The sequence below is a fragment of the Anas platyrhynchos genome, chromosome 2 (genome assembly GCF_047663525.1).
Source record: "Anas platyrhynchos isolate ZD024472 breed Pekin duck chromosome 2, IASCAAS_PekinDuck_T2T, whole genome shotgun sequence".
NCBI classification, from domain to species: domain Eukaryota; kingdom Metazoa; phylum Chordata; class Aves; order Anseriformes; family Anatidae; genus Anas; species Anas platyrhynchos.
In genome coordinates, this window is record NC_092588.1 from 128,786,836 (window position 1) to 128,807,852 (window position 21,017).

At 38.5% G+C, this 21,017-nt stretch overlaps 1 protein-coding gene across 3 annotated transcripts in view; it reads right to left on the minus strand.

Moving 5' to 3' along the window:
- The window catches only part of BZW2 (basic leucine zipper and W2 domains 2), a 55,184-nt gene that overhangs the window by 20,356 nt on the left and 13,811 nt on the right, over window positions 1-21,017 (minus strand). For 2 of the 3 annotated variants that reach the window (XM_027450897.3, XM_072033573.1), the window contains exons 2-5: window positions 14,955-15,019; window positions 9,134-9,310; window positions 7,914-8,017; window positions 5,309-5,374 (exon numbers count right to left, since the gene is read on the minus strand). In XM_027450897.3, coding sequence (XP_027306698.1) covers window positions 5,309-5,374; window positions 7,914-8,017; window positions 9,134-9,310; window positions 14,955-15,012 — 405 coding nt within the window. In that variant the 5' untranslated portion in view covers window positions 15,013-15,019. Of the gene's footprint in view, window positions 1-5,308; window positions 5,375-7,913; window positions 8,018-9,133; window positions 9,311-14,954; window positions 15,020-20,781; window positions 20,858-21,017 lie in introns of those variants that run through there. The other variant, XM_021269275.4, reaches the window with a different exon arrangement.

A 21,017-nucleotide genomic window follows, 5' to 3' on the forward strand; every position in this document is an offset into this window, starting at 1 on the left:
CAAGGTATGACTTGGAAAGTATATTAAAGCATTATAGCTCTTTTCCTTTTTAGCAAGAAAAAAGTTGTGCAAAGTAAGATTTTCTCACTAGCATTATCATTAACAATGTTTTCTTAACATGTTGTTAGTGAGCACATTACGGGTGATGGAAAACGGAAAGCTAGACAGCAAAGGACTGGGGGAAAGGAAAAAAAAGGCTGCAGGCATGAATTTCTGGACTTAAAGAGGAAGTTCCATTTCCAGCTACCAGCACTTGATTCAAGTGCCTCCTGTGGTCATCACCTTTACTTCCTTCTCCAAATGAGCACCAGATGCAATCAAAGCAGACCAGCTCATTCTAATGAAAAATTTGCACTCAGTTTCCAGATGAAGTGTATTTCATAATTAGCAATACCTACAAAGGGATAGGACAGCAGATACGCCCCTGTACTTGTTTATTCCCGTGGACAGTGAAAGCTCTTCTCCAAGATACCCAATGATCTTACCAGTAACTGTAAAGATTTCTAAGTATAATATTAAAAAAAAAAATCCAGATAACAAATTAAGTATTGAAAGACATGCAAAGTTTTATGAATACCTCTGATCTGTATCCGCAAACAAAACCAGAAAAAAACCTTTTCATTCATAAAGTAGTACTTACATAACATCATCTTTAAATTACAGCTTACACAAGCCTGAATGATTCAGCCACAGACATATCATTTGGCGTTTTAGTGGGCTCCAGACAAATGATTGCAATATGCAGTTTTAGCTCAGAAGAAAAAAATATCTAAACTATAAAATCTCAAGGTGTCATTTTATTTCAACAAACTGTGACTCAATTAAAAAATGGATGAAAATTTGGGATGCAGATGAATGCATTTATTATTTCTAAATACATAGACGAGAGACAAATGTTAGGTTTTATTTCCGAATGTAGCAACTGGTATATACAATGGAGCAGGTAAAATAAGTCCAGTGTCACCTTTAATGTAAAGACAAGTCATTTTTACAGAATTTTAATATAAACCTAATATAAAGCCTGATTGGAAGCTTAGGGATTTTAAAGGTTGTGTAAGGAATACTTAATCAACAATACTGTACCAAAAGGAAGTCTGTATGAGAAAAAAATTTGAATTAGACCTTGTGCTCTTTACTGTAAGTACTGAGACAAAGATTGCTAATAAAAATGAAACAGCTTTACATTTCTGTGTAGCCTACTTAATGTTCATTCCTTCTGCACCCAGACAAGCAATGGATACAAATTTTGAGTAGAAAGTGGTCATGTTGACTACTTGAATGCCATAGACCAAGTCTTGGCTTATTTGAGGCCTAACCTGCACCGTGTTTTGTTAGTAATGAGTAGACCATGAACAGAGTTGTAGCCATTTATGTCAGATCGCAGTCATGAAAGCAACAACACCAGTAAATCCAGCTGTAAAGTGAGAGTTATGCAGCCCAAGGTGCAAAAGGACCCTATGAGAAGGATCCAAACATTTATCAACTGTAGTTTTGAGAAATCTGTAATTGTTCAAATGTTTTGGAAGGCTTGAAATCATGCACCTATGAAGTTCACAGCCTCCTCCTTTTCCCTTCTTGTTGAAACATGCTTCTTGCAAGTCTCTTTTAATCTGTACTACGATGTTTTCAAGCCCCCATGGCTGTATCTTTTGAGCAGGAACCAGGTCATCTATATGCCCCTCGATGCTTGAAGTATTGCTGGTGCTAGTAGCATAATTTGTTTTATGATTTGCAAAAAGCATCTCTAACAAACTAGTACATGCCATTTTCTGCTGTTAGGATATTATTCTATACTTTCAAGTAATTTAGGAGGAGACTAGGTGATTGGAAGAATCAAAACCTTTAATTAACCCCCCTTAGAAACTATCAAAAAGAACAGAATGTTCACTTCAATGCTGTTGTTTCTGATTTTTATTGCTGATTGCTTTAAGAGCTCTTCTTTTACCATCACTATTACAAACCTCTGCAGGGAAGTCACAAAACGTCCAAGTTATTTCAGAACAGTATGAAAACACCCACAAGAAGTTCCAAGCTGATTCTTCCCTGCTGTTAGTCAAGTGCTGGTATTACTGCTTTTGTTACAGATGCAGACTGATTCAAGGCATAAAATGCACAACTCTGGCCCACAATTTTGTATTTCTAGCATAGTTATAAGAACTCCCACCTATTCTGGTGGGAGTTTAGAATACCTAATAAGCACAAGACCAGACCTAATGTTCTGTTCCGTGCTATTTTTGTCTGCTACAAAAAAGCCTTTCAGTCACAAGTTCTAGGTATATAATACATACACAAGTAAAGACATGCATGTAAAAAAATAATAATAATAGTAAAATAAAACAGTGTTTCTACTCTTCTATTGCCATCTGGAGATCTTAATAGTGAAAATTAAGGAACTCTATCCACGCAGGGAGTGAGATGTCTTTTTATATCTTCACTATCTGAAGTAGCCTGTTGCTTTTGTATTTGAGAATCTGTTACAACTGTAGGCAGCACTGAATTGTCACCAGTTTGAATTGTCATATTTGGTCTCAAAATGCTAGTCAGACATTTAGGACACAGGCAGCTAATAACACTGCACACTTTATCGGCTGACCTGTGCAGAAGTACTTACATAAGAAAGATGAACACAAATTTGGAACTGGGAGTTTTACAAAAGTTATTGCAAAACACTGTCACAGGTCTATACAGAAACACTAGGCAGTACTCATATGAATTTAAGCTGACAATATTAGAAATCACCAGGTGAGAAACGCACTTAAACATCTTCACCTTCTGTTGAAATTGCTTGTACAAGATAATTAAGACATAAAAATTCAAATGTACAGTTTACTTATGTTATTGGAAGAAAGAATAATTTTGAGGGATAAGAATTAAGAAAAAATAGTTTAAAGCTAGAAGCTTTTCAATAAAAGGGAGAGGTGCTGGGAAATAACAACAGTCTGAAGACAAAATTATGAACTAGAAGACATAAAGCAAATACTTGTACGAATACTGCCATCTAAGACAAACTCTCTTGAAAGAGAAGTCCCACTGACACCATCTGCTTCCTTACAATGAAACTGTTGGTATTGCCTTGTGTTGTTTTGCTTTGTTTTTTTAAAGCGTGACTTTTTCTGTGAGAAGAGCTGGTTTTCCCCCAAGTACTTTAACTGCCTAATGATACTGCCAGAAGAAAAAAAAAAAAAAAGTGAAACATTTAGGAGTCACTCTTTTCTAACTGCTGCCAAACTGAAGTAACCTTTGAACTACTGAACCTTGCAGAAACATCTTCTAGAAATATTAATGCATCTATCAATCTATCATGTCACTCTCTTTACAGGGAGCTACTCTCATCATTACTGCCCACAGTGATTAAAGCATTGAATAAGTAAAAATCCAGTAGCATTGTCAGAAGACAGACATTTGAAGTATGGGTTCACAAAAACAGAAGATGACAAGCAGAAGGCAACACAGAGTCCTCAAGTGTTTAAAGGCAATGACAGCACATGTGCAACACATAAACCCCAGATCTGGGCAACAACCTTTCCAGTTTTTAATTCTGCAATATGGGGTATTAAAGGACTCTTCCTTGCTGCCAGATAAACCGCATATACTGACAAAGAGCATGCATCTGGTACTCATACTTAAAGTCCAGGTCCTCAGGAGCCACACTAAGACTTGCAGAAGAGCACAGGGCTCAGGGTAGCAATGGAAGGGCAGGTGGAAAAATTACTCCCAACCTAGGACCAGTGTGCAAACTTACTCCTGCAATTTCTTATGCAAGATGTAATTGGATGCTGAAAACCACGCAAACAGTCTGTACATAAAATTGAAATTTGTAATCTGCTAACTGAACAAGCTCACTCTGAGCCCCACGCTGCCATAGGTAGGATGCTCCCAACATCTATAAACAAGATCTCAGGACTCCAGCCAAACTGTACCTACAATTCCTGCTTTGTCTCAAGCTAGCATTGGTTAATCTTCAGATTAGAGGCATTTGTTCCTCAGCTGAGGAGTCAAATTGTTATATATTGACCATGGTTTCATCCAGTCACTACTGTGAAAAGTGAATTCTTAGAAACTTGATTCAAAAGCAAGCAAGTTACAAGAGAGGGAAGGAGGCGGTTTGGATTGACACGGCATTTGTTTAATATGCTGAACACTCTCTGAAACTTGAATGCTGTGAGTCAGCGTTTCTCATGTCAATGATTATAGTAATTAAGAGCAAGAACATTAGATTCGTGTGGGGAAGCGAGGTAAATTTAGGTCTTTAGAATGATGTATTGAGCAATCAGAATCAGTTAATAGGCATGCTGGCCACAAGTGCAAAAATAATTTCCAATGTGAACAAGAATGTACAAAAATAAGTGCCAAATTTATTCAGCCACAGGAGGTGGTGGTGAGGCATCACACTCCAGATTTATCCTCACTTGACCCCTGCAGCAGTCGTTCTAGTGCTCAGATGATATGAAAATACATTTTTCCTTTTAACACACTTGACATTTAGTCACATAGGTCATTAGTCATATTGGCAAAACTGACATTTTGCCAATATCAGCAGGCCTGTTAACTTACAGCACAGCACAGAGTTTATCATTTATTCAGGCCATTTAGAAAATAAAATGGTGTTTACATCTGCTACTAGGAGCTCAAAATACTCACATATATTTCTTCCAAAAAATTCTCAGGAAACAGGAGAGACATAGGTAGAATTCAATACAACACAGTACCCACATCTACTGGAATATAACAGGCAAGTCCTGAAATCCCTATTGGTGTGGTGATGACTTTTCTTGCACGTATCTATGGCCTCAAATACTAAAATTTGTGGTTAAGACTCATTCAGCAACACAGGAACAATTTAATACTCATAGATCAAGTGCTATTTTGCACAGCACATCTGCATTTACTCTATGTGAAAAAAAAACAAACAAAAAAAAACAATGCACCACAAAATAAAATAAAAAAAAACACAAATATACTATTCTATTAGCAGGACAGTAAGCCCTTCTCCAAGAACTATACCCCAAAGCACACAGAAATCCTGTGCAGAAAAGCCTAGAACATGAAGGTGAGTTTGGTCAAAGCAACTAAAGGAAGTATAAATTCAGAACGACTCAAGAGCAAGTGTTGCCAGCAGCATTCCCACGGAGCTAAAGTTGCAGACTAAAGCCACCACCCCTGCCAACCGCAGATTCCATCCTCTTTTCCATGAGAGCTAAATAAAATACACAACAGAGCAGCATTTACATACAAAATTACATTAGACATAGGGTAAAAAGAAAACAACAAAAATAAAAAACCTTAAGGATACCACCACCACCATTACCTTTTTGATTTCATCTTCAAATGCTTTCTCCAGATATTTGTATCTCCTGATAAGTTTGTTGAAGACCTAAAGATAAACACAGGTTAATTTAAAGAAAACAGTAAAAAAAAATTAGCAAAAGCTTTTACAAAAAAAGGCAAAGAGAAACAAGACCAACACAACTGAATCCAAAAAGAATGTCCATGGCTAAACCGTGATGAGACTATTTTTTTCATTTGAATGTTTTCACAACAGGAAAGAAAAAGTAGGAAGCATAGGTGGCTTCTTACACACTATAGTTCTGCTATCTGTTTTTTTCTTTAGACAATGATATAGACATTGTTTCCAGGAAATAAGCAGCCAGCAGTATATTTCTGCCATCATCTGCTTCACTGCCCATCTCATGACTTATTATGAAACATCCTGTTCTCTGTTAGTCTGTTCAAAACTGGAAAACGTGAATTCTGCAATTCTTGATTTATAAAGCAACACTTAAACCAGAGAATTTACTACAGTTTGAGAGTTTTCATCTTCTTTCTGTGTCTCAACATTTTATTCTCACTCTCCTTTACACCCTAACCATAGATCAAAAGCAGGGCAAAGGGGGAGGAAGAAGAGGTTAACAGATACAGGCAATTTGCACTCTGCCCCCTCCCTTTGATAATGCAGCTGTTTGGGGAAGCTGTCAGGCGTAAATCAATGGAGTGAGGCAGTAAAGCAGCACTGCTGGTCATCCTTCAGTACAGGCAGGATCTTTATCAAATCTACTACCACAAATGCTTACAATAAGACTCACTGCTGTCAGGGTAAGAGGAAGAACAATTTACAAAACTTTAATAAAAAATTATGATCTTGGAAATGCTTGATCTCTAGTTTTCACTATTTGTTTCCCACCTTGTGACCCCAGATTATGAAAGCAGAAGCAGCACAGGTGCAGACTGCATTCTGATAGAAGTGAGAGATAAATTAAATAAGCAAATAACTGCCCTTACTACAGAACAAAGGGCACAGAACATATAACTCGCTGTCACAGGCAAAAAGATTTACATGGGGGGAAAAAAATGACATTATTATCAGGCTGGATAGGGGAGGTAAAGGAGGAAATGACATTCAAATGAAGTTTCAATTCATTTTTCAGAGAATGTAAAAGCATCCTAAATGGTAGTATTTTGGCACTGAACAAGTAAAACAGAAATGAACAAGTAGTGACCATGCTGAAATGCAAAGACATATAGAAGTCTAATAAAGTAAGATGTGAAAGTGAAAAAATGTTAGCTAGAATTTTGTTCATATTTCTAAATAAAATGTGTATTTTGATAAGTCACAGAATGGGCAGGATTGGAAGGAACCTCCGAAGATCATCTAGTCCAACCCCCCTGCCAAGCAGGATCACCTAGTTTTTACTTAGTCTTCAACATACCAGTAATAACCAATTAATTAAAAAGATGAACATTACTTAATTAACAATATATTTTTGACATATGTTTCAACGATGCTTCATTTTTTTATGCAATCCTACACATATTCAGAATTGCAGTGACTTAGAACTAACAATACAATTCTTACTATATTATCTCATGTAATAATTATGTTAAGGAGTCATGCAATATTAGCTTCTCTTCAATAATGTTTCTGGCTTCATCGCTTATTTGTCTTCATTTCCTTTCACAGGCTTATTTGTGCAAGCCATATTATTGTAAAAAGAAACTGTACAGCACGTATGTAAAAGAAATGAAAGCTCTTCAAGAGCTTTTCTTCAATATGAGTCTGATTCCTAATTAGCTAAACAACCAAAGGTTGGAGGCCTGAGCTTTGTATTTTTGTCATTCATAGAACCATAGAATGGCTTGGGTTGGAAGGGACCTTAAAGATCGCCTGGTCCCAACCCCCTGCCCACTAGATAAGGATGGTCAGGGCCTTGTCCAACTTGGTCTTGAACATCTCCAGGGATGGGGCATTGGGCAACCTGTTCCAGTGCCCCACCACCCTCTGAGTAAAGAATTTCCTCCTAACCTCTGATCTAAATCTCCTCTTTTACTTTAAAGCCATTCCCCTTTGTCCTGCCATTGTCTGCCTGAGCAAAGAGTTGCTCTCCATCTTTTTTCATTTTAGCACTTGAAGTATGGAAAAGCTCCAATGAGCTCCCCTGGAGCTTTCTCTTCTTCAGGCTTAACATCCCCAGCTCTCTCAGCCTTTCTTCATAGGAGAGGTGCTCCAGCCCTCTGATTAACTTTGTTGCCCTCCTCTGGACCCAATCTAACAGAGTGACATCCTTGCTGTGCAACATCCTTCCGATTTTTCTAAAAATATGTTTACGCAAATCTTTAAGGTTGCATATAGAAAAGGCCAACAAAAATAACAGGGATGGTGTCTAAAAATATACTGAATCCAAGTGTAGACTGAAAAAAGTAAAACTGCTTTCTGTAAAAGAAAAGGTTGACAGCTGTGATCAGATAATCATAGACATCTTATTTTGTTACCTAAAATTTATTGGTTAGGGCAGCTTATTGGTTAACCATTTTTCAATTACCTACAATTAGGGTAATTAGCAGGCAGTCTATAGGTGTTCTACTATAATCGTTTTTGATTCATAAATGGAAAACAACAAGCCCTTTATTATCCCAACCTGAGCATAATTTCGGATGGCATCATGATCTTCTTCTGCAAAAAATACACAGTGGCTGGTCATCTTGGTCTTGTCATTGTCGTCTATGCGTGTGCCTCCAGGAGCTAAAACAAACAAAAGAAAAACACAATAAGATTTAGTAAATTTTACATTAGCACCACTAAAGTATAAGGTAGGAGTGAAAACTGGCAACGGAGAAGAGTGTAGAGGGTGAAACTGACAAGCTTTATGAAGGTGTAGTGGCACCCAACAGAAAGGACAGCTGGCCAATAACACTGCATCTGAAATCACAGACCTCAAAGGACAAAGAAAATCAGGTCACACTAAGGAATCTTAGCTGCTTTTGGGAGCATGGAGTGGGTTCAAATAAGAATGGGTTGCAGCATAACTTTTGTGCTTATTTTAACTACTACTTTAAACACCACAATAATGTAAATCATTTCCAAAGATAAAAGTATTAGAGCTCTGTTGCTAATCTGAGGACTCAGAACATCCTCCCAACCCCATGTAAACATTTAAAACACTGACACAAAAGACTTCTCCTGGCTTACTTTATTCAGAGCTGTTTTTTTTTTCTAGAACTTCCACCAGCTTTTGTTTCCTGCATTACCTTAAGACTTACAAAAATATCTTTTCTTCTTGCCAAAGAAAAGGAAGCTGGAATCAAACTAAAGTAAAGTAAATAGAAAAAAGAGCCCACATTCAAAATACAGAGGTAGGCAAAAGGTGTCTTCTCCCATGCTGCCACTAACACCCAGGGGAAACTCCCTATAAACATCCATAAAGCACTCCTTGCTGTCCTTCAGTTCTTTCAGCTAGCCTGTGTTGCAAGGTCTACAAAGAAAGCTTTGCAACAGCTAATAATTTGTAGTGTTGTATGATAACTTTTCAGACTAGTAAGTTCCTGTTTCCCCTAGCTGGCATCTCATTTTGTTTGCTGTTGCATTTGTATGCTGTTTCATCTTTGATTGAGGGCTTCTCAAAACAGTACCCATTTTTTTGTTGTATTTACAGAATGCCAAGGTCAAGTCTCTAGGTATTATAGCACTACAAACAATAAAATATTGTATGATACTAGATCCAAAAAGTAGCTAGATAGGCATAATTGAAATACAATTTATAATTTCTACTTTGTAAAAGAAGACAGTATCTTAAAAGAAGCAAGGCTAATCCTCAAAATTTTGCATTCAGTACAATGCAAGGGGTACACTGCAACTTACCTAGCATGCTGCCAGCTACCAAAATATCAAAGAGTGTGTCAGCATAGCGGCGATAATCAAGCCGTGAGCCTGTTGCATCCAGAAACTTGGCTATAGCCTCCAGGTCATTCCCAGCTTCATTGAGGCCTTGGACAATAGTATCCCTGAAGACGGTGGGTTCAAATTTCTCTTTTTCATCTGGAACAGACAGGAAGAAGAAAAAAAGAGGTTGACAGTTTTAAAATCCTGTATCCACCAGCAATTCAAATGACCATGGCACCTGAATATATTCTTCCCATTCTGGTCAACGCACTGTACAAAGGTCTGTTTAGTTGGCTTTTGTTGCCTCTGGAAATTTTGCTGTGTTTACCCTCACTTCACGCTCCTCTTCACCCCCCCAAATACCATGCAAACAAACAGAGATGAATAAATAAAAGGGGGGACAAGCAAATACTGAAATTGCTTTCAAACTTCATACTCTTCGCTTGTTGAAGATATTAAAGAATGTGCATAACACTACACATTTTTAAATGATAGCAGGATAAAGGATATGTCAGTTTTGTGTAAATAATTTCACTGTAGGAATACTTCGTTTTTCACTTCTTGATATTTTTATTTAAATAATTGTGGTTGCATATCTGAAATGTTTTCAAAGAGACAAGCCTTCAGGAAAAGAGATCAAGGTATTCATAAAAATAGCTTTTCTGTAAATATTTAGTTCTCTGCAACATGGTGTAACCAAAAATTTATCTTTCATTTACAGACCTGAGCAGCAATAAGAACAGAGAAATGTGGCACTAACACCACATTTTCTACAGATGTCCCTGGTTGAACTAAATTAGGATACAGTCTGACCCCAACACAAACACATCCCTATGCCAAGGCCATTAGTCACAACGGACACAGCCGCAAACTCCAGATAAATCTAGGCAGGTTTTACACATGCCTCCTGCTGCTTTTTCTTGCAGACAGATAATACCTTATAACTTGCTTTGTACAAGTCCTAACTTTACACAAGGGCATAGGTGAAGTGCTTGTTGCCATCAAGATTAACTTTGAACTTCAGAAACACATCTGGGAACAGTTCTGTGACACCCCAAAGAAAAAAAGAGAACCTATTTTGTTACCACTTGCTAACATCAATGTTGATAAAAAAATCTTAAAAAAAAAAAAAAAAAAAAAAAAAGGCAACAAACCTGCTCATATCATATCCCGAAGACAAATCCAGAGGTTTTAGTTACTGATACAAATGCCCATTGGTAAAATTCCCATCTAAATAAGCATGCACTGCTGTAGTCTGAAAGGTGCCAGCTGCAGCTGTGGCAGGCTTTCTGGAGAGGAGGTTCTCCATGTTACCCATCCTCTGGCTGCAGGTTTCCTTGCTCTGGGACTTGCAGCACAGAAAAAGCAATGCTATCCCAAACACAAGTCAAAAGCAACTCCAAAAGACCTTGGATCCTAATTGCCTTTCTTCCTCCTGCCTTTGGGCAATTAACTAACTTTTAAGGTAAATGCCCACTCCTATCAGCTTTAACACTTGCAGTACTGAAACATTTATAGCTCTCCTTGTTTCCCCACAAGCACTTGTGGTTGACTTGTTCTACCACCTCCAGCACATCACCTGGACTTTCTCCCCTCCTTCAACACATCCTTTCTAATCATCCAATTTTCAACAATTCCCTGCTACTATGCCCAGCTTTTAGTGTCTTGTTGACTTTATTTCCTACCTCCAAGTGGCTTGCAGCCCCATCCTCCAAACAGAAGAGCTGAGGCCTACTCAACCCCACTGAGCAACTGCCTCACGTAGCTGCCATGGGGGGTAGTCCACGGTGGGCAACCTAGAAAGGGTCCAGCATGGAAACAGAAGGACATGCCTACAGAAAACACCACCACAATCCCACCTGAGCTCAGGTGCAACTCTACCTTGAAGCACTAAAGCAAGAAGCCAACCAACCCACAAACAAGCAAGCCTTTTGCTTAAATGTAAGTAATTCGGCACGCGTGCTTCAGCCAGTTTGACCTGTGCACATGAAACACTGCTCCACCCATAAATAAATATCTAAGAATAATTATTCTCTTAAATACCACATAAGTATGCACTATTTACACAGTAAAAAAGAATGCTTGGTAACTCAGTAACCAGAAAGATGACAGACTTCTGTCTTAAGAGAGAAGTAAAAATAATAATATAAAAACATCTTATTTTAACTTTTTCACTGTATTTTGTCTAAAATTTAAGATAGTTCTTTACAATGAGGGTGAGCGCTAGAAAAGGCTGCCCAGAAGAAAGGTTGTGGAGCATCCCTCTCTATAAATATTCAAGACCCACCTGGACACTTTCCTGCTCAACCTGCTGTAGGCAACCTGCTTTTAGCAGGGGCGTTGGACTTGATGATCTCCAGAGGTCCCTTCCAACCCCTACAATCCTGTGATATTCATGTTTAAACTTCAAGGTGTTATGTGCATTGTATCATGTGTATACAGTCCTCAGTACAAACACAAACACCACGGTTAACATTTCGTAGCTATTTTAAACAGGTTTTTCTCCTGCCCCAGAAGTTCTCGTGTCATTTGGAGCACCCTACTATTTACTTGTCTATCATAATCTAAAAATTTATGCAGGAAGAGGTGGTGAACTCACTGCATGAAAAATGATTTATAATTTTATTTTAAACATTTCCTACCAAACTAATGTACTGGGGAGGAATATGCTGATGTCGTACAGCACAGTGAGTAAGAAGCCATCATCAAGAAGTGGTGACAGTATGTTGAGCTGTCAAGTACATAATTACTGAACAAGCACAGTTTCAATCACAGGCTAATGGTGGCAGGTGTAGCTTGCAGATGTGATGCATGCAATTTCCAATGCAGCAGCGCTACACACAGCTTTTCATTTTCATCATGTTCCTGGATCCTTATTTCCTTTCTTTTGCTCGTAAGGAAATCAAAGTACATTTGTACCTCCCTCTGTAAGAATCATAATCATGCACTGTTTGGTACCTCTTCCAATTTCACGTTAATATAAAGGTGTTAATATTGACATTATTATATAATTCTCTTCATGAAAGAACGTACATATGCATTGTTTGCTCTGCTTAGATTCTTTTTAAGATGACACTAACCTTTTCTTCAGAACTAACCAAACTATTTACCCAGATTGCCAAAAAACTGACATGGAACTGTGAGCTGCTTCCTTGCCCTGGAGGTTATTCCCTTTACACCATCAGGTTTCTTCCTTCACATCTTTTAAACTGATTTTAATACCTGCCACTATATACACTGGAGGCAAGGTTTATACCCTTTATTAGGTCAACTTAATAAAACTGGAAGGAGGGGGATTTACAAGCTCCTTCTTCAGATCATAGTTCTCCTTTCAAAATTTTTGTCACTAAAATCACTTTCAAACTTTAATGGAAAAAACAATGTTGTCTTTTTCCCTTTCTGCTTTCTGAAAGATCAAAAACTGGTCACGTTTGCAGTCAGCTGATCAGCCACAGAACTCATACGAACAAGTATTTTCATTAGATGCCTGACTGCTGCATCACACCTCACTGGCTCCTGAGGTAACAGTGGTTTGGTAGAAGCTGCAGAAGGAGAATAACAGTATCCTGAGAAACAAATCAACTGTCAAGAAGTATCAACTCTCACTCTACCAGCTCCCTCCTGTGCATTTCAGCCCCTCCTAATGACCTTCCAGTTCCACACAACAGAGTAGTCTCTGAAATGTCATGGTCAAACCACACTCACTGCGCTCAGTCATATCTGGGTACAATTTAACGACTCCTTGAGATACTGGAAGTCAGGATAAAAACAACTAATAGTATCTTCTAGTCTAAGACCAAGACAGTCTGCAACTCTGACATGATACAAAATGAAAATGTATATACATGCAGAGAGGAATAAACATGCTAGGAGTCATTTCTACTCCTCTGCGTTTAGAAAGAAAACAGGTATCTAAAGGTATCTACAGGTTTTTCAAAGCAGGAACCTTCAATATTAAGGCAACCAGGATCTCACCATTTTTAAAGACATTGCTTACATTTTAGACACAAATAAGTGTTTGCATGTTACAAGTTCTATAGTAAAGGTGTTTAATATCCCCATTCTATTAAGTAATCTTTTAAAATAAAACAAAAAACAAACAGCCCCCCTAATCTTCCAACCCTTGCTCCAAGTCTTCCCCTTCTTCCAGGCAGTCAACCGGTATCTACTGCCACCTAATCGCTGTAACAGAAATTTAATAGATAAGCACAGAATTATAAATACAAACTCTTCATTTACTTTAATTATTACTTGTATTATAACAGAATTCAAAGACCAAATCAGTATTAGGGCCTCATTATTCTAAATACAATGCAAAATGCAAACTGAAAAGAAAGTGCTTACAAAAGAAAGAACATTCTGAGACAAATTTGGCAAATACCTACCATAACTGACTGAACTGGACCAAACAATGCATTTAATCAATCCAGCAGTATGCGTATCTTGGATTGCCATTGCTGGTTGACAGGTATTTTTCAGGGACTGCTAATTCCACCCCTCCAGCTACTATACTGTTGCTGGTTAATGCTGTTCTGAACCATGCTGACAGAAAGTTAATCCCACTAATTACTGTAGCCCTGTGACATTTATTTGCAAGCACTAGAAGTTTCTTTTCCAAATTAGTTCTACCTACAAACATCATACGTGCATCACAGTAAGGACATTTTCAACTTCAGAGACTCCATTCACTTGTATGAGCTGTGACAGTCAAAATAACAGAGGATGGAATGTGTGCAAGGGAGGAAAGATGAGAGAAAGCTGGTAACAGATTTAAGCAGAACTACAAAAAACTATTTCACAATTCTCTCTCTGTGACTTTCACAGATCTTAATATGTTCACTCAGCTCTTCAGATTGTGGTAGAATCTGCAATTTTCTGAGAAAGACTACGAACTCTTTGTTTCTCTCATCCATACTGAGAAAATGCTCATATTCACATTATCTGTCATAACAAGCTCAGACCAGGTGTTAGCTTCTAACGAGAAGCAGGAAAGTCAAGATGGGAAAAATGTGTTAACATGACAGATAGGAACTCCATCTGTGCACACCAAAATAATCTGCTATTGTAACAGCAAGATGTCTAGGTCGTCTTTTCACAGACATCTTCTGAAAAAGATCAATTATTGTATCATCAATATTTTGAGTAGATCAATATATTACCAATATTTTTGCTCTCTGCATCAGTGCTCAGCTTTCATTTGTCTCAAACACCTAAATTGTGACAAATGAACTCTAAATATATGAACAAGCATGTCAGAATGACACTTGCTATACAGAGTATAACCTCTGCTCTTCAAGAAAGCATGTCCAATGAGATGATCTGACCATCTCATACAGAAGCAAGGTGAGAAAATTCCTTTTTAGAAGTAAAAGGTTCATTTATAGAGTTGGCACTGACTTGAGTCAAAGAAATAAAAACAAAATTCCACATAATTTTCTTTATGCAAACTTTAAATAAAAGCTCATAGTTTGCTTTCTTAATCAGAAGGGGCACCTTAAGAAATATCTGAGACAAACATTCCTTAAGTTTTCTTCCTAATATATAAATGCAGTAGAAATTCATTCAGGATGTAATTATTTAACTAAGGCTTCTTTAAGAATGACTAGCAAGTAAAAACAAACTAAGTAACAATAACGTCCTAAATATATAGCAAAAATAATAGAATCTTTATTGCTTAGTAACAAATACCATTTGCATTCTTAATATGGCTAAGAGAAAAACTTTAATATATTAAACATCAGTTATTCCATTTCTAGTAGTTTTCACAAAGAGAAAAATAAAACCATGTAGCTTAACCTACCCCTCTTCCTAGTTTTGAACCGCTGGCCTGTTAGCACCGGCTTCTGATTCTTATTCATAAAATTTCTGGAAGAAAAAAAAAAGAAAAACATTTTTACTATTACTTTCACAGACATTTTAACCTAAAGGCAAAACAAACATTCAACGTAGCAAAATACTGGTGTGGAAAAGGGAAAGGAAACTCTTGATGTATACTCAAAGAATAATTCATATTATTTTGAAGATGAAGACCATTGCAAGCCAATAACAACTTTGATGAGATGTACTTCTCTCATACCTTAGCTGGACAGCAGGCAAAAGCAAACTACTACTCCTGTCCCTCTGCTGCCTCCATCTTCATTTGGCTTGTCATCCATAAATACAAGAAACAGACAGAAAAGCCACTTGTCCCCACACAAGGCAGGGTTCAAAGCCAAGCAGGGAAAAGAAGGAGCCTCTGCCTGTACTGCTAGTGCAGGGTTACAGCAGCGCAGCCCACCCAGCCAGCACAGAGAGCACGCTGGGCTGATGGAGTCTCAGGGCTACACGTTGTCCTGCTGGAGAAATAACAACGCCTTAACCATCAGTTCTCTCCCAAACATTTCTTCCAAGCTGAAGATGCATTGATAAACTTCCATTTCCTGAAACGCTATTATGTGCTTGTTGTGAACATAATAAAAGGTAACTGACTTTTCCACCCATCATTTTTGTGTACAAATAGGACCTGCATGGCAAATCATATAACAAGAATGGTGCAAAATACTGGGCTTATTACTTCAGACCTTAATTGCAGATCTCATCATACTGTGTTAAAATATTTGGGAACCAGATGTGTTAACACCATTTTATCTATACATATATATATATATATATATATTTTTTTTTTTTCAGCTTCAGATACAGTTGTCTCAATTGCTCAACACACAGCTTGCACAAAGAGGCAACCTGACAGCAGGATGCAAACAACCACAGGTACGGCAAAGCCCTGCTGCACACTGCAAATTGTCACCACTGTCCTGGTCCTGCTCCACCAGTGGTGTCACTGCTGGGACCTACCAGCCACCTGCTTCACCCCGAGGGCCCTAAGGTCACCCTTATGGATGGTTTGCTCATCCACAACTGAGCCTCACCGTACAAGAAGCTTTGTCCTTTGGATCTGTTCTCCAAAGAAGTTTAGTTTTACATAAATTAGTACTATTTCTTCATCATGGACTCATTCAATTAAAATTTTTATACGGGAAGCTCATGCTGCTGCAGGCCCGGTTTACAAGTACATACTTCTGCCAACACTTCTTTCTAGCGTGAAGAAAGAGAAACTCAAGCTCTGTGGCTAGAAAGATGCCATTAATCACACCGTATTATGTAAGCAATGGTCTCTCTACCCTGGAAGCTTGCTTAACTCTGTTAACAGCGCTCTAACTGTATAACGCGTTCCCATTCACCAGACTGTCTCATCCAGTTGCAATGTCACTAGCTGGACGCTTTAGCAGTGTTTCAAATGTGTAACTTGGCAAACCGCTGCTTTCTAGTCTAGGTCTACGATTTATTAAGTCAGAAAATGCCAGCACGCACTGGGAAGTGCCAAGTCAAGTTCACAGTCCAGGTTGGTTTTGTTTCTTGCAAGTCATAAAAAATAAAAATCAAGAGTTACACCGAGAGGCCCGCATTCATAACCACAATTTAAAGCCACCGCTTTAGCAGACTAAGAGCGTTTCAAAACAACCGCACCACTAAATGGCCTTGTGAAAAAATGATTTCACTCATCTACAAGGAGAGTTAAAAAGGTAAACCATGATACCACAGGATCAAAAAATGCTACAGGATCCAAGCTTCTCTTCACACAGAGCTCAAGCATCTCTTTCCCCCATGTAGCTGTCTCAGCAACCAAGAAAGAGGAGGTGCTTTTCAAGTCCATTAGGCAGGTGATCCAGCAGACACCCGCAATGAGCAACAGCCCAGCCTCCAGCCACTGCCAAGCTAGGTGTGACATATTTATACACTTTACCTTTGTGGTCATCTATTATTTGTAAAAGACACTGCAAGGTATAATATCTCCAAGACTGTCTGGTTGTGGTTTTTTTTTTGTTTTTTTTTTTTTTGTTTTATGCTTTGTCTGTGATGCCTTATCTCTTGCTCTGGGGCCAAAATTGTTAGCTTCAATAGATTCAAACCCTGCGGGCATGGGGTCTGTAAAATATCATGCAAGCCACGCAATAGGAAGATTAGGTCTTACCTGTCTCAGTTCTTACAGAGCACAAATGTGTCTTTGGGCTAGCATCAACACTGCCTACTACTTCCTTTACGAAAAAAAATAGAAGCTTTGGGGGCAAAGAAATTAACAAAGGCACCTGACCTCATCCTAGCACTACCAGTACATTTTTCCACTTGCTGTAAAAGTTAGAAATGCATAGGTTCAACTTCTAGCACTAGACTTCTCTCCTTTGACACAGTGTATTTTTAAACTGCTAGAAGAGTTGCATGCACCTTAAGGTTGACTACTGGATTTTAACGCTGTTTCCTGTGAATATAAATTATGCCCTTTAAGACAGCTGGGAATGAGAAAAAAAAAAAGAAAAAACAGTTAAAAGTAAGACTTGTAACTCGTGGCAGATTTAATGACTAGAGGTTCAGTGCAACAGAAGAGACTCTTGAACAGTTAATTACTAGGAACACAGGATCTGCCTTCTTCTATATTTAGCTTTAAATACATCGTGCTCTAATCTGCTCGAGTGATGGCCAGGCTTTATAAGGCACTCCCTACAGCACTGGCCCAGAAGAAGCAAAGGCACTGTCATCAGGAGACTACAGAAGCACGAGCCTGAGCAAAACTAACCCAGAGATTTGTAAACTGTAGAATATCCCAAGGTGGACAAGACCCACAAGGATCATCAGGTCCAACTCCTGACTCCACACAGGACCACACAAAATCAAACCAAATATATGAGAGCATTGTCTAAATGCTTCTTGAACTCCAGCAACTCAATGCTGTGACCACTGCCCTGTGGATAACTAACCTACAGCTACAAGATTTATTAGAAAAATCAAAAATTGTATGATTTAAAACAGTTTTCCAGATTGCACTCTTGTTACGAGGATTCTGCAAAACAGAACTGAAGGACATCTACAGTTGTAGATATGATGCATATAATGATACAGCAGTTTTTATAATCAAACAATCCTCACAACAACTAATAAAAATTGTAGCAATCAATAAAACCAGCATTAACTAAAAAGATTAATTAATAAAAACAGTAAAGTTCAGAGCTCTAGCAAGTTTGAATTTGCTTAAAAAGTTAGAAAAATGCAGTCTTTTATCCATGCCACAGGGAAATTCTTATGATGATTAACTCCTAAATCATTTAAAGCCTTGATAAAGCTAATGTTTCTGCCAAGCTAAAACACTGGGAACATTTGGTTGTGGAAATATATAGCTCAAACTGAAAAAATAAATACTGGAAACCTTCATCCAAACCAATTCTATTTTTCAAAGCATTATTTTACACGTTCACAAAGATGTCAGAAACATCTGAGGTTCTTCAAACATTAACATGCTTACAAAGAATTCAAAACCAGTTGCTTCACAGCAGCAAAACTGCACCGCCCCAGCTGCAGAAGGACAGAAATGCATGCCAGGCAACATCAAAAGAGAGCAACCATTTTATTAAACTCCCCTCCCAAAATTTTATGGCCTTGTGCACCCTGGGCAGTGCAACCCAGGGAAGAAGCCTGCAGTGACAGGCTGCAACCCCTCACTTGGGTCCTAGCCGCATGGGTCCCCGCACTGCTGGCACTCGATTGAGGTGGTGCTGGAGAGCAGCAGGGGCACCACGAGCACAGCTCTCATGGGAACGGGTGCTGGAAGGAATCATCTCCAGCCCCTTCCTTCACTCAGACATCGCGCATAACATTAGTGCTCATCGTAAAGTCAAATGAAATACAATCATAGATGGTGAGAGTTTCTATGGGGAAAAAAAATAAAAAAACAAAAACATATCAAGATGAAGCTTCTCTAGAAGAGGAATATCCAAGCCATTAAGAGGTTTTATTTTTTTATTGGGTCTTTTTCATCCAGGAAAGTAATTAGGCATTTTCACATTCTTATCACTAATGTCAGACTTAGTTTTGGGGTTTTTTTTTTTTTTTTTTGTCTTTCAGCAACAAGCCATGGGGGTATATTAAAAGCAAATTAGCCAGCTCCAGTGGCACAGAGGAAGAGCTGCCCTTGCACTTCTGCTAGAGAGGAAACATGTCAACATGCAATGAGCAGCTGCCTCTGCTGTCTGGGAAGGCAGCAGGCAGCTAGGTTATGAGTGAACAAAATCTGTAGGTGGAAAACTCATAAATCATCTCCAGTGCAGAGGAACAAAGCGTTTTAAGGGGACGACAGGACGGAGTGGATGTAATGTAGCCACGGGTTCTTGCCAAATCCTTGTCAGGCTTCCCACTTTCCACTGCGATGTTCAGCCTGTGCTGCGATTCTCTTTTTCCGCAGGCATTTCTCTGCAAATCAGCGCAGTGAGAGGAGAGCAAACACAAAGCACATCCGTCATGCAACCTCTGCACTTGCCACAGCGCTCACCTCACAACCGCAGCAACAGCTGCAGCAATAAAACCTTTTCTGTTACAACACTGCTTTCACACCCTTCGCAAGAAATTCACCTTGGGTGCCAGCATTTCCCGGATCTGGTCAGCATGAAAGAGAAGACCTGTATTTACCCATGTGAGCCTGTACGTCGGTTGCCAGTATTGTGAAGAGCAGCAGAGACACTCCCTACAGCCTTCCGAAGTTCCCTTTGACACCATTACAAAATTAAGGAAATAAAAATGTTCTGTTCGCTGTTTACCAGGGTCCCAAGTGTTGAGGGTAGGAGAGGAGCAGGTTATGAAAACACATCTCCTCTGCCTCTTCTCCCTCTTCAATTACACTTCTGCAAATCCAGCAAGGGCAAGTGCCCTCACTTAGGGCTGAGTGACAGGCATTCAGGTGGACTTGTACCGTTTCAGCACCATTTTCTTGCTCTTGCCCTCTTCTCCCGAAACATAATTTATTTTTAATAAGTGACTAATAACCTGAATGTCTATAACTTCAACCAGCAGCAGAAAGAGCAACACTGGAAGCTGTAAGGTTTATCTTGCAATTTTGCCCTCAGTTATGACGTTTAGGAAACCTTTCTCCCAATGATCTCAGTCATTACTAACAGCTAGTAAAGCATTTGTAATATTTAAAATAAAACCTGTGAGGGAATTTTGGAAGGGTGAGAATATGATCTCAGTGGTAACACGAATGGATTAAGCAGTCACACAATTATGTGTAAGTTAAATATTATCAACCTCGTACTGTTAATATTTCTGTCTAAAACAATACCATTAATTCACAAATTTATTGCTGAAAAACACATCTTCTGTTAAGGATTAATTTTGTTTATGATCTTACAGTGCACAAAGCAACTAGCTACCGACCTTTAATTTCGTACTTGGAAACGTGCCCTAGTTACGAGTGGATATCATGTTTAGTATCTTAAGATAGCGGTGTAAAAGGTTTTCTGCAAGCACTGAACACCTTGTCTTTTCCAAGAGAGCTTTCCAGAAGCTCTGAAGGCACTTAATTTCCTTATTTATATATATTTTTTAAGTCACAGGACAGTGTTTTTTCACACTAAAGAGCAAGTGTCCACTGCAACAAAAGCATTTGTCTTTTAATACTATGTCTAAAGGGTGAGAGAAAACAAAGGGGTGAAACAATTGGAGTTTGTTCCATTCTGCAGCAAGTACTCAACCAGCAGAAAACAAATACCAGAACAGAATGAAACTTACCACACGTTAAACAAAAAATAAAAAATTGTGCTCACGCAAGACTCTGCAGCCAAGAATTCTGTGTGATCTGTGATTAGTTATCCAGCTGACAACCAAGGAAGTGCAGACAAAAATGAGAAGACAAACTCACTAAAATTCGCACCATAAATCACATCAACTGACTGCTAAACTGGGATGCAGAGGGATACACTTCTTGAAACACAGTCAAAAAAAAAAAACCTCACATCCACTAATTATAATGCAATCACAGACTGAATTAGATACAGAACCC